Source organism: Engystomops pustulosus, chromosome 7, assembly GCF_040894005.1.
Source record: "Engystomops pustulosus chromosome 7, aEngPut4.maternal, whole genome shotgun sequence".
NCBI lineage: Eukaryota > Metazoa > Chordata > Amphibia > Anura > Leptodactylidae > Engystomops > Engystomops pustulosus.
The window spans coordinates 126,138,557-126,153,249 of record NC_092417.1 but is presented as its reverse complement, the minus strand read 5'-3'; the positions used below and the strand labels follow the sequence as shown (position 1 = coordinate 126,153,249).

General features: G+C 43.9%; 1 protein-coding gene across 2 annotated transcripts in view; it reads right to left on the bottom strand.

Annotated features, from left to right (window-relative positions):
* The window catches only part of EDC4 (enhancer of mRNA decapping 4), a 688,366-nt gene that overhangs the window by 385,806 nt on the left and 287,867 nt on the right, over positions 1 to 14,693 (bottom strand). For both annotated transcript variants that reach the window (XM_072117764.1, XM_072117765.1), the window contains exon 13: positions 12,213 to 12,279. In XM_072117764.1, the coding sequence (XP_071973865.1) occupies positions 12,213 to 12,279 (67 nt within the window). The remainder of the gene's footprint in view (positions 1 to 12,212; positions 12,280 to 14,693) is intronic.

Sequence of the window (14,693 nt, the reverse complement as noted above, 5' to 3'; positions counted from 1 at the left end):
GACCAAGAACTCTCTGTAGTTCGAAACGCGTCAGATGTCTGTATGATGGTACCGTTTTTTTTTTGCTTTTTTAAAAATAATTTAATAAATAGAAGTTTTATTGCACTTTATACTCAAGCCTGGCTGCTGGATTATCGTTCCTTTTGTTCCAAGATGCACTGACCCGGCTCAGTATGTCCGCGCACCGGCACCTGATGCATGACCACAGAAGGGTGAGCTGAACTTCTACTTTTTTCTTCATTGATGGACATGTGTCTTTCTCCAACCTTATCTACTACAAGAGTATGAACAAATCCCATGTCAGAAGTATAAAGAGTGCCTGAAGTGTAAAAGAAATGGCTCTAATTTATTTCTTATCTTATCCAAATGTCGTTGTGACTTAAAGCAATCAGGTCCTGGTGTTAGGACCTTGTCTAGAATCTGAAGGAGGTTCAATTACTTTTGAGGTTGTTCTGCATCAGATATCCCAAGACTGCCTGTTAAGAAAGAACCTAAAAATATATATAAGGGGGAGTGGCCTGGCTAAGGAGGCGAGCAGACCGGTTTTACAGTAGCTCCTGAGTACCCACAGGGTTTCCCGTGCCAAACACTGTACCCCAGCTATATAACCCAAAGCCAAATGGGCCCTAAGAAGAAGAAGTACCCCCCGAACCCCCAGACACCTCAGCCTCGGGCAACGACCAGAGGAATAGGCCGATTCCTGTCGCCCTGCCAGCCTGCGACCACGAGGCCCGCCGATACCGTCATGGCGGCGACCACCCCGCACAGCAGACTCACCGCGGGTCACCCGTGCCTAGGGGAGATGTGGAACCGCTTAAATCAGCGGAGAAGGAGAAGCCGGGGAGAAACCAACAGCCGGGTATGAGAGGCGCGACAGCACACGTGAACGACACAGATGTAACCGCCGCGGCACACTCTGTCAGCGTTTCGGCTGGAGGTAAATCACCCGGCACCTGTGGAGACCAGGCAGTAGATGCCATCGGAGGAGCCCGTAGCAAACAGCCGCCCATGAGTCCCCAGGTGAGCGGAGGATCAGATACTGCGTGCCCGGAGGGGCACAGGGACACAGGAGATGGAGGGACCGCGGGTCGGTCTTCTCCACCCTCCACCAGCCAGGTGATGACATCAAGAATATTCCAGATTTTATACTATATTTTGGTAATGATTACAATATTATCCAGATTGCACAAATAAATATAACAATATATATCCCTCTTTACCCTACCCCCAACCACCCCCCCTCCCCTATGAGCCAGCTCCCCCTCCAGCACCCTCGTTTCCAACTATTCTGACTACCAATGGAACCTCCGTTGCCTATTTTACGAAAGATAGCGGATACTCCAAACTTGCCCTTAAACGTAACAGGGATGCCGATGGCAAACCTGGTGTGACCATCCACTTGCCCCATATCTTCTCAAATTTTGGAATGCAGTTTCGTTTTGCATAAACACTATATTCCAATCGTATGATCGTATTCAGACGATTTATGAATTCCCTTTTGTCTGGTGGTCGAGGCCTTATCCAGTGAGTGGCTATGACCTTCCTGGCTTGGTATAAGGAGCGCTGAATTGCGATGTTATTTGGTTCTGTCAAGTTATCAACCCTTAAAACTCCTAATAAACACGCCAGAGGGCTTGCTTCTATATTTATGGAAAAGACTTTACGTACTAACTCCAAAATAGACTTCCAGAAATTTTCCAATTCCCTACAGTCCCACATCATATGCAGTATTCCCGCATCCTCTATGCCACACCTTGGACAGTCTGAGGTGGATCTAATCCCTATACGATACAGCAGTTGGGGGGATTTATAGGCTCTATGCAACATTAAGAGGTGAGACATTCTACGAGCTTCGCTAGGAGAGAGTAGGAATTAGTTCCAAAGCCTCTGTCCACTGTTCATCCTCAATTGGACCCACTTCTCCTTCCCATTTTGCCCTACACTTTAAGGGCACATCTTTCATAGAGTCATTGAGCAATATAGTGTAGGAGTAAGAAATGAGGCCCTTAGTGTATTTTGCCTTCAATATCCTATTCAATGCCCCAACAGAGCCAACTACTATCGGCTCCCCCCTAATCTGTGTTTCGAGAGCATGTCTAAGCTGTAAATACTGATAAAACCATGCATGTGGCAACTGAAAGTCTCTTTGTATTTGTTCAAATGTCCTACAACTACCTTCAGAGTAAATATGTTGTAAAGTCCTTACCCCTTTCATTTCCCATGGGGTAAAGCCTTCCAGGCAAAAAAATTCTGGAAGAACCGGGTTACGCCAGACTGGAGTTTCCGAGGTGTATTTGGGAATTCCTAAAATGTCCTTGGCTTTAGACCACACTTTAGACATAAGTAATATTGTTGGCTTATTACTTACTTCCCCCCCTCCAAACCCACCCTCTAAGGCATGTACTGGTATTGAGTGTTGTGACCATAAACTAATCAGTTTACTGGCCGAGTGCGCTTGCTCTCCTTCTGCCTCTATCCCCCAGCCTTGGAAGTGTTGCATTTGTGCCGCTAGAAAATATAGCCAGGGGTTTGGTATAGCCAAACCTCCATCCGCCTTCCCCCTTTGTAAAATGTCCAAGCTGATTCTGGCCTGTTTTCCCTTCCACACTAACCTCCTGAATAGCCCACGGATTCTATGGAAGTATTTTTGTGATATCCATATCGGGGAATTATGTAGTATGTAGAGTAGTGGAGGCATTAACACCATTTTGACAATGTTACCCCTTCCGATTGGAGACAATGGGAGTTTACACCAAACCTTAATTTTATCGGCAGATTTGGCTAGTAGTGGTTCAAGGTTGCTCTTAATATATTCTTTCGGGTCTGGGGTTATAACTACCCCAAGATATTTGAATTTATTTACCATTTGCAGTGGTACTTTTATCGGGACATTTATATTATGCTCCTTTGTCAATGGCATCAGGACAGATTTGTCCCAGTTTATTGTAAGCCCCGAATATAGGCCAAATTCCTTGATAATTGACATTAACTGTGGGAGTGAGCTATTTGTATCTCCCATATAAATCAACATATCGTCAGCATAGAGCGATATACGTTCCTCTCTCCCGTTCCCAGGAAGGCCTGTTATCTCCACAGAGTCCCTAATCAATGCCGCCAGACGCTATATAGCCAGTGCAAAAAGATATGGGGATAGGGGACACCCCTGTCTTGTACCCCTCTCTAGTGCAAATTCATTAGAGACACACCCATTAACTTTTATCCGTGCTATAGGGCCTGAGTATAATATCTGGATCCAGTTAATCAGTCTCTGTCCAAATCCCATTTTACTCAGAGTTGCCCATAGAAATTTCCACTCAACGCTGTCAAAAGCTTTGGCAGCGTCGAGTGAAAGGACAGCACTACCCCTATCCTTAGCTGTGTCAGACTGAATGTTTAAAAACAGTCTCCTAATGTTTAATGCTGTGGATCTATCTGGCATAAAACCTGTTTGGTCGACGTGAATTAGAGATGTGATTACCCCTGACAATCTATTAGCGATGACCTTGGCCAAAAGTTTTACATCCACCGGAAGTAGTGATATTGGCCTATACGAGTCTGGATGCCTGTGATCTTTGCCTGGTTTAGGAAGTAAGATTATCATTGCTTCCCGCATAGATGCTGGGAGAAGACCCACTTCATCTGAGTATTGTATAACTTGTAGTAGGCGAGGTAGTAGTACTTCACTATGCTTTTTGAAAAAATTCCCCCGGAAGACCGTCCATACCTGGTGCCTTTTCATTCGGAAGGGACTTTAAAGCCTCCTCCAGTTCTTCCAATGTCAATGGGGCATCTAACTGAGTTCTCTGTTCCTGACTGAGCGTTGGCAATTCTATAACATTTAAATATCTTTCTATGTCACTACCCTCCTTTGTTAGTTTGCTAGTGTAAAAGTCCCTGTAGAAGTTGTAAAAGACATTCAGGATGTCTTCATCTGAATTGACCAGCTCATTCCTTGAGGTATACACTTCCTTTATGTGATTAGAACCCTCCTGTGCTTTTATTATGCCCGCCAACAGGTGGCCCACTGCCTCACCCTGGACAAAATACTTTTGCTGCAGAAATAATCTCTTGCTTTCCGCTACATGTTCTATATGTTTTTTTAACAACTGTTGGGCTTCCTTCCAATTTGCTTCCTTAACAGGCGTTGGGGACATAGTAAAATCCTGCTCTGTCTCCAATACTCTTTGTTCTAACTGTGTAGATAACTCCTTAGATTTAGATTTATGTGAGTTAATGCGTGCTTTGTATATACCCCTTATATACATTTTAAGCCAATTCCATAGGGAGCCTCATTTAGTCGGAGAAATTCCTCAATTTCAATTCTGAACTCATTGCCCTTGTCTACTAATTGCAACCAGAATGGGTTTAGTTTCCAAGAACCTATTGGTTTAATGACCCAGTTGGGAATAGACATTTCTACTAATAACGGTGAATGATCCAATATACTATACTACGGGGCAGATATTTTACATCTTGAATATAGGAATGCATAGACGGGGAAATTATTGCAATTCTTGACAGCGATGTATGGGAGCTGGAATAACATGAATATTGTCTAGCGTCTGGATATCTATACCTCCAGCAATCATACCAGCATATCTCTTCCAGTAGTTTGGCCAATACCGTCGGGTCATCTGGCCTTATCTGCCTATCCACACTAAATCTATCTGCATTGGAGGACAAAACGATATTAAGATCCCCTCCCATTAGTACGGGTAATTGTGGCAGGGTATTAATAAAGGACAATATTTTCTTTAACACCTCACAATTGAATGGAGGCGGGATATATACAGCCACCAAAATCTGAGGGGTTCTAAAAATAGAGCAATGAAGACATACGAATCTACCGTCCGCATCTATCAAGGACGTATCAGTACACTCACCCCTCTCGCATGTGTGGAGAATGTGGATTGGTAACTATGTGCTACCCACCTCTTTTGCAATACATGTAAGGAATCCTTGATTAGGTGAGTTTCGGTTAAACATAACTGCTGGGCAGTGTTGTTGTACCATGGAAAAAACAGCTAGTCTTTTGTTGGCATCTCCTAACCCTCTAGTATTCCAAAACAGTACATTGTATTTGTTAGCCATACCACCAATTTAAATATGTATTGATAGCTTCTGGAGTTTCCCTCTTACCTCTTTCTAGGAACTGGCTCATCCCACCCTTACCCCTACCCTCTAACCCCTTAATCAAACACATAAAAGACATTCTCCCAAGGACAGGAGATGGGAGCCAAGTTGTCCCTCCTGTGAGGGAAACACAGATCTCAACCTAGAATAGAAGTACTAGCTTCTATTACAATAAAACTCTTATCTTTAGTGTTAGAGCTCCTGCTCCAATGTGCCGCAGGAGTTATAACATGCAAACCAGTTGAATTTAGTATCTACCACAACATTTTAACCGGGTTTAAACAATTCTAACCGACATCAAAACAACATAGTTGTGCAGGTATCTCACGGTTCTTCTCTGACTTCATCTCTCAGTCGGCGCCTTCTCGAAGCCTCCTTTCATTCTCATCCAACCAGGCCACGGCATCATCCGGTTTGTCGAAGAAATGCGTACTGCCAAGGGCCACCACCCTCAATTTTGCAGGGTATAGCATTGAGTATGGAATCTCCAAACCCCTTAATCTTCGTTTAATGTCCATGAATCTTGCTCTTCTCTTTTGCACTTCCATGGAAAAATCAGGGTATAGAGCAATGGATGCACCGTCCATAGTCAGGTCTTGATGGTCCCTTGCCTTTCTAAGAATCTGGTCTCGATCCCTGTAGTGGAGTAATTTGATTAGCATTGGTCTTGGTCTTGCTCCTGGCGGAAGAGGTCTCGATGGGACTCTGTGTGCCCTTTCTATCGTGAAGAGCGGAGTGAGAGTATCTTGTCCCATTTTCTCTTTCAGCCACTTTTCCATAAACCCCACTGGATCTTGTCCCTCTACTTTCTCCGGCATTCCCACCACTCTCAGGTTATTCCTACGTAACCTGTTTTCCAGGTCATCAGACTTAGATATAAGGAGGGACACATTGTGATTAAGCCGCTTCAATTCTTTATGCACCGGGATCATCTGTTCTTCCACTTCGCATACTCTGTCCTCCACTGCATGAACTCGATCATTTGTTTTCTTCATGTCATGACGAATCAGATTTATGTCTTCTGTTAGACCCCCAATGTGAGTATTCATAGTTAACATAGCCGTACCACACTGTGCCACTGCCTTGAAAACGTCTTTGAGTGTGGGCTCTTCGGGCACTTGTAGAGATGCTGCCATTTCTGCCACTGTGTTAGGTTGTAGAGGGGTCTTTTTTTGTTTTCTTTTGACGCTGGGGCGCTGGATGCATATCTTGATCTAGCGGCACTTCAGATTCTTCCGCAGAGGTAAGTACCTCCATTGTTTTCCTTGAGGCTTTATTCTTAGACGTACTGGCCCCTTCCCAGGCAAACTTTTCCAGCCTTGCAGCCACTTCTTGGAACCTTGACACAAAGGCCTCACCACTTTGTTTGGCCGGGGTATTCACATTACTCTCTTTTCCATCTTTTTTGCGGGCGCCAGAACGGGTCATGATGAAGTGTGATAGGAAATAGTATGTCGCTCAGTTTTGACAGACCAGTTAAGGAACAGATTGTTATCAAACTCTGCAGTTCAGGCAGGATAAAGGTTAGACTTAGTAAGCAAAGTCCTTATGCTTCTATAGATTCCGCCAGTCAAGCAAGTTAATAGTTAAGCTTAATGAGCAAAGTCTGCTGCACAGAAATCCTTGTAGACTCCTCACTGCTGACTTCCAGATTGTTAAGCTTTGTAAACAGAGACTCTTATTTATGAGCCCGTATAGGCTCCACTGTTTAGCCAAGGTAAATGTTAAGCTTAGTGAGCAAAGTCCACTGCGTGTGAGCCTTTCAGACGTTTCATGCTGCTGGTGTGCGGGTTGTTAAGCTTTATAAACAGAGTCCACTGCTTGAGAGCCTTTATAGACTCACCTATGTAAACAGATTATTTGTTAAGCTTAGTGAGCACAGTCCTCCACTTATGAGCCCTTGAAGACTCTATGCTGTTGGCGTACAGTATGTTAAGCTTTGGAAGCAGAGTACACTACTTGAATACTTATACAGACTCAACTTATGCAAACAGGTTGAATGTTAAGCTTAATGAGCAGAGTCCACTGCATATGAGCCCCTATAGACTCTTCACTTCTGGCACATATTTTGTTAAGCTTTATAATCAGAGTCCACACATGCCATGCCCTTATAGGCTACATACAATTAGCAGGCTACTTTGTTGAAATTGGTAGGCCAGGTCCAAAGCCTGTGAGCCTGTTCCTTTTAACTCTGCAGGTGATAAGGCATCCACCGCTGTGCGTTATTTCGTATGGCCACCGCTGCTACCACGTTTCCCAGCAGTACAGGCCTCAGATCAAGATGGCGGGCGCCACGAGGTGTTTTGACAGGGATGACTCTGCCCGGCTTCTAAACGGCCCCTTTCACAGCCTTCTACCTCGTCTGTGCCCCGGGGATCGGAGCACTTCCACTACTCCGCCTTCCGCCCCTATGTTATTCCGCTGCCGTGTGGACCTCCAGGCAAGATGGCGGGCGCCACGAGGTACAGGAGTTGGCGCAGCTCCAGATCCGGCCCGGCGTCTCTCCCGCTCCGTTCCCTTTACCGTGCCCCGGGTTCCGGATCTCCTGTGAAGTGCTCACCTCCGACTCCCACAGGAGAGCAGCCGCCTCTCACTCGCGGCTCCTGCCCGGTATCCACCTCTGCGCTCCCCGGTCTGTAATCGCCGGTATTTGTGTCAGCACCTTCCCTCGCCGGTAAGTAAGTTCCAGGTCTTTTACCCGTCCAATTCGAATAGTTTTAATCCAACTGGGTCAGGATATTTCAGGATGGGCAGCAGGAGCTCGGCACCGTGCTTCCACTCACATCAGTGGTCAGGCCACGCCCCCCAGGATGACACTTCTTAAAAGAAAGGCCCTCAGGCCCTTGTTGGAAATCCTGCGACAGCGCAACATACCATACACCTGGGGCTTCCCATTTAGGCTCCAAATCCGCCATGGGGGCCGCACTCACGTGATTCGTCACCCGGGAGATGTGTCATTGGTGGCAGAAACCCTCAACCTGCCGGCTATGGACTTCCCGGACTGGCCATCGCTTCCAACCCCTATGGGACAGCGACCACGTCCGCTTCCTCAACGTGCACCCAGGGGTGGAGCAGGAAATGGCCCTAGGGACCCACATCGACAACGGAGGCGTCCAAATGACCCATAGGAATGGAACTGAAAGCTTGATCGTCCACAGATTCCACATACTTCCTCAAGAGTATCCTTTCTATATCTAGGGACTGTGGCAAGCTAATACTTGGTCCTTCATATTATAAATGTTTCTCTTTTGCAAAGTATTCTTAATAATACATCATTTGTTGGTTAGCTGGGTTACACACGTTGATGATAATATCAGTTATGTAGAACAAAGCACGGGAGCCTTAGACGTGGGCTTGCTTACAGGTTAGGTTTCTCTCCACCCAGGGTAGCGTGTTCAAATAGTCTGCACACGCAGTTTACATATCCCTACCTTTGTAGAGGGACTAGAGTCTGGTCCCACATCTATTGGAATAGATTTAGCCTTTTACCTGCACATCCCCTTTTTTTCTTTTTTCTTCACCTTTCCTTTTTTCCTTATAGTTTGTTTATCTTTTATTCAGGTTACCTGTTAGTGTCTGTCTACGTCTAACCCCCACCTTCCTGTCACCCTCACATACCCAAGACCCATACACCTCAAAGGGCCCCTACACCAGGGCTAAAATCAAAGCGTTACTCTTCGGAGCTCCATCCCTTGCTTTAATTCCTTATATCAGATACCTTCGGCTATCGGTCGAGTAGTGGTCGCCTCATGGCAACCTTAAAGATTGGATCCTTAAATGCCAGGGGCCTCAACACTCCTCAGAAAAGATCACAGATATTATATGGTATGCATAGACAGGGTGTGAAAATCATGTATTTACAGGAGACCCACTTCAAAACCGGACACTTCCCGGAAGTCAAAGACCGATATTTTAACACCTGGTTCCACAGCACTAATCCAGAGTCACGCTCTAAGGGAGTATCCATCGCTGTTCAACGTTCCATCCCACATGTGCTTCTGGACCAATTCCTAGACGAGGCAGGTAGATATGCTTTCATTAAAATACAAATTTATGGCCAGATCTTTACCTTGGCAAATCTGTACTTGCCCAATCGCTCCCCAATTCCAGCCTGTAGGAAATTTCTCCAAGATCTAGCAGGATTCACCGAGGGGTTATTGATATTAGGTGGGGACTTTAATTTCCCAATCGACACTAATCTCGATACTTCATCAGGAAAAACCCACACTCCCCTACGACAGATGAGTATGCTCAAAAAAGACCTACATGGCCTGCAGTTGGTAGATGTTTGGCGCATCTTACATCCACAGGATAGGGATTTCACCTACTATTCCCCAGCTCATGACTCATACAGCCGTATAGACATGCTCTTTGTCCAACACAGGGCTCTGATGTGGGAACCAACAGCAAGTATAGGCAATATTGTTCTAACGGACCATGCCCCAATATACGTGACAATAACCATACCGACTGTTGACAAGCGTCCATGGTCATGGCGCCTTAACGATCACCTGCTCAAAGACGCCCTTTGCGCACAGGAAATCAAAAGTACTATAGAATGCCACTCTCGCATACAGGACCTCCGCCCAGAGGACCTATTGATGAAGTGGGAAGCCCTCAAGTGTGAGTTACGTAGTCGATTTACTGAGCATGGAGTTAGATTAAAGAAAGAAAACGCATTTAAACTCGCCTCCCTACTACAGCGACTACATACAATAAAGCAGCGTTACAAGGCAAAGCGGTCCCCAGAAGACCTCGCCGAGCTCATGATAATTAGGGATGAGATAAGGGCCCTGCTGGACCGTAAGATGCTGTCCCAACGCCTTCAATTTAAGGGCCGCCTTTATGAACACGCAAATAAATGTGGACGCCAGCTCTCTAGACTTCTACACCCTAGATCGGGAGCAACACACATACCTCGTATTAGGACAGTTAGGGGTGAGATCACACACAACCCGGCCGAGATCAGTTCAGAGTTCGGCGCGTACTACACACAACTGTATAATATCAAGGGTCAGTCTACAGACCTAAATCGGTCACCCATGACTAGAAAAATACAAGAATACATAAAAGAGACGGCACTGCCCTCCCTAGCAACAGAGGAAATAGAGGTAAAGATCTCAGTGAAGAAGAGGTAACTGATGCTATCAAAAACACACCTGTAGGGAAGAGCCCAGGGCCTGACAGATTCTCCCCTGCCTTCTATAAGGCATTCAGGGAAACACTGTCCCCATTAATGACACACGTGTTCAACGCCATATCCCAGCCTTTCAACGGCCTTTCACCCCCAATCCCTGGAGGCTAACATTAGTGTACTATTGAAGCAGGACAAGGACCCCTTAGCGCCGGCGAGCTACAGACCGATATCACTATTGAATGTAGACCTGAAGTTATACGCTAAGGTCCTGGCAGATCGCCTGGCCCCTCTCCTCCCAAAAATAGTCAACTCGGACCAGGTGGGCTTTGTGAGGGGTAGAGAGGCTAGGGATAACCTGATTAAGACGTTTACTCTCATGCAACACGCTCAGAAGAGGTCTGTCCCCTCCTGCCTTTTATCGATCGATGCAGAAAAGGCCTTTGATAGGGTAAACTGGGGGTTTATGTTGTCCGCCCTTACACACCTGGGGCTGGGCCTGAAGTTTTTGGGGAAGGTTATGGCCTTATACAACCAGCCCACTGCTAGGGTCAGGGCTAATGGGTTCTTCTCTAAACCAATCCACATTAGAAACGGAAGGCGCCAGGGATGCCCTCTCTCACCCCTTTTATACGTAATAGTGATGGAACATCTGGCTACGGCCATCAGAAATAACCCAAACATACATGGCAAACAAGTGGGTCAGCGTCAAAAAATGGCGCTCTTTGCTGATGATCTCTTGCTATATGTTTCTCAACCCAGGATTACACTCCCCTCCATATTGAAGGAACTTGAGAGATATGGCCAATTGAGCAATTTCAAGATTAACTACTCTAAGTCAGAGATGCTCAACATATCTCTACCTCATACTGAAGCACAGTCCATCAGGGACCACTACCCATTTTGCTGGCGGACGCAGTCCATTAAATATTTGGGGATCCAGGTGCCAGTAGACCTCTCGAAACTATACACATACAACTACCTACCATTGTTGGAGCGCACATTAAAAGACTTGAAAGGATACAATAGGAAACAGTTATCCTGGTTTGGGCGAATTAACGTCATAAAAATGGACATCCTACCCCGCTTTCTCTATATTTTCCAGGGAATCCATTGCAGACACATCGGATATGGGAGGGAAATTCTTAAAATTATGGCAACCTTGGATTGCATTCAGAGAAACCCAGAGATTCAAGGACATCCTAAGCCCAGAACCTCAGACCAGCCTGTAAACGCAACACTGTGTGTCCCTATATTTTACTTGACTATACACTACTTTACCGAGAACCATATCCCCGTTCTTGGAACCCACACCCCTCTGTCTTTGTCTCACCCTTTGTTAATGGAATGAATGTATTTGTTTGTCTGTAGCCATACACACCTGCCTAGAGGCCACATCAGAGCTACAATCAAATGCACAAGGACAGCAATAGGAATTACTCCAAATAGAATAATAGGGTCAGACGGTACGCTCTTGAAAAAGCCCCCTCATGGTTATTACCAATTTTAGTACATACAGGAGGTGGCAAAGATTCACCCATGAAACATACATCACAGATACATACAGAGATCCCGAGATGGATAAATCCTCATGAGCATTGTGTATGTAATAATCTTCACTAGAAGGATAGATTTCTTGGATGCATAAGAAACATGTACCCTCTGGCTAACAGATGGCAGAAAGGGCCGGGCAATTGCCGATTTTTTCTCTCTTTTGATGTATACCTGCATTCCTTATATGTTGTGTTATACTTATATTACGGAAAGTTTGTTTTGTTATCTTGTTTGAAATTTAATAAACTGATTTAAATAAAAATATATAGAAGTTCTGCAAATTTGCTAATTGCAACTTGCAATACAGTTATATTAACATTTTGAAAAGGTTACATTAGGATATGATTTTATATATATGCGCTTAAAAACTGCTAAAGGAGTAAACACTTACTTTGTGTGTACACAAAAGAGCTTTATAATTACAGTGGAGTTGTCTTCATCCATTTCCAGGGTATCATCTATAAAAATATGAAACAAGGCAAAGGGTCCTTAATACACAAAGGAAGCAAGCCATCATGCAAATGCAGTCAGATCTGCAAATTCAGCCAACAAGTTATAGCAGATAGAACCAAGAAAATTATTATTTGATCAGAAAAATATCATTGGTCATTTATTGAAATCTCTGCTCATTCCATGCATATTTGACAGCCTATGAATGTCTTTGTTAGGAAGGCATAAAACCAGAACATAAGTAGCAACTGTGATGAATTATTACAATAAAATATGAACAAAATGGTCAACTACACAGTTGGCCTCAGTTAGCCTGGGCTCTGAAAACTTCAAAAGGGTACTTACACATCCCGTACTCCTGAGACAAATAAATTTTACAGACTCTCCCCCTTAAAGGGGTTTTTCCATCTGCACATTCACATTTAATTAAATTCATTTGCCATAAGCAAACATTTTTTTCAATTGGATGTTATTAAAAAAAAAATTTCCTGTGTGAAGATAAGGTCTCATAAATGTTGCCATGTTGTCCCTTAGAAACAAGATAGCTTCCTCTGTTACGACCACCTGCACTCTGGCAGCAGTGGCCAGACATGCAGTATTCAGGACTTATATTCAGTGTGTTGAATTGTTGAACTATATGCTAGTTAGTTTCTCTTGAAGCATCCAGGCAGCTTTTACAACATCCTGGAGGTCTTTACTGCCTGATAAACTCTGACCTGAAGAATGTTCTTGCTGATTTCAAAAGACATTTGGTCATCTCTTCTCCACACCTGCATCAGGACTTATAAACAAAGAACTTTAAATATTCCTGCACTCTCCCCCTCATTAACAGTTTGTCCAATCATGAGAAACAATTTTAACTAATTAATCAATGGGAGGTTCTGAAACCTGCTTCAAACTGAAAATGTATAAAACATTGTGAGATGCAAGTAAACAGTGTTCACTTAATGGGGGCTGCTGGACAAGCTGGGGTGTTTCTCCTCCAGGGAATATGTTATTTATTTAATTTGTAAGTTTCCGTTCTGTTTTCTACCTTTGTGTTTTATAACTATTTTACTGTGTGTCATTTTATTTATTTTTTTATATTTATTTTTCAAGGTGACTGCTTGAGAAGCAAGAGTGGTTGTAGATACTTTATTGGTCCCAGTATAAATGCAATAAGTGGTAGTAGCAAATACTCATAATTGAAGTGCAAGGACTGCACGAGGTGTGATTTATTCTCAATTTGTGTCCTGAGTGAAAGGTGAGCGCAAGTTTGAATAGGCTAAATTAAATCTTACAGTAGCACCCCAAGTCATGTGAAGAGACAGAGGCCCCTCGCCGTGAAACCAGCAAATCTCCCCAATGAACTTTTCCAGTTTGTATTGGCGGTATTTAATTGACACCGCTGTATACTTCGAAGTGTATTATAGTGGCTCTATGGATGAGCTGAAACATTGCACCTTAATTTGCCATGGGTGAATAAAGTTCACCTTCATACTTAATGGAGTGCTGCCTCATTGCATTTTTTTGGATATATGACCTTACAAACCGATGATTCGGGTTTGTTGGAGGCGTGCACCCACCACTGGACTTGATCCATTATACTTGCTGTGCTGCTCCACAATCAGACTGCTTCCGTATAGGGCTGGTTTAATTAACTTAAAAGTTTTTTTTTAATTGGCAAACTTTTTTTGTTGCTTGTCCCATAATGGGATATGAAAAAACAATCATTTGATTGGTTGTTCATTATAGTAGTGCCCTGAAATACATTAGTATAACAGTACATAAGTAAATTAGTAGGCATTATGATTTAAAGCGCTACGGAATGTGATTGAATGTGACCCACAATCAGAGCTCTGCGAATGCAGGTGTTACACAGGAATGTCAGCTGTACATTACATCTATCATTCTAAAGTTTCTGATGCCAGAACTGGTCTATGACATACCATTACGGCATGGAGCGCAATCTGTCAATCTGTATGACAAAATAGTACATCGAAGGTTGGGAAATAGGTTAACTTATTGTCCTTAAAAGTAGTTTCGAACATATGAAGCAGCATCAGGTCAGGGCAAAAAGTTTTGAGAATGATACAAATGTTAATTTTTACAAAGTCTACTGCATCAGATTTTATAATGGTAATTTGCATATACTCCAAAATGTTATAACAACAATTAATTGCATGCAAAGTCAATTTCATTGCAAGCCTGCCTTAAAAGGAGCAGCTGTGTGGATGTTAATGAGAACAGGGCTGTTGATCAATCTGTTATGATTAAGAATCACACCACTGGACACTTTAAAAGGAGGCTGGTGCTTAGCATCATTGTTTCTCTTCTGTTACCATGGTTATCTCTAAAGAAACACGTGCAGTCATCGTTGCACTGCACAAAACTGGCCTAACAAGGAAGAGTATCGCAACTAGAAAGATTGCACCTCAGTCAA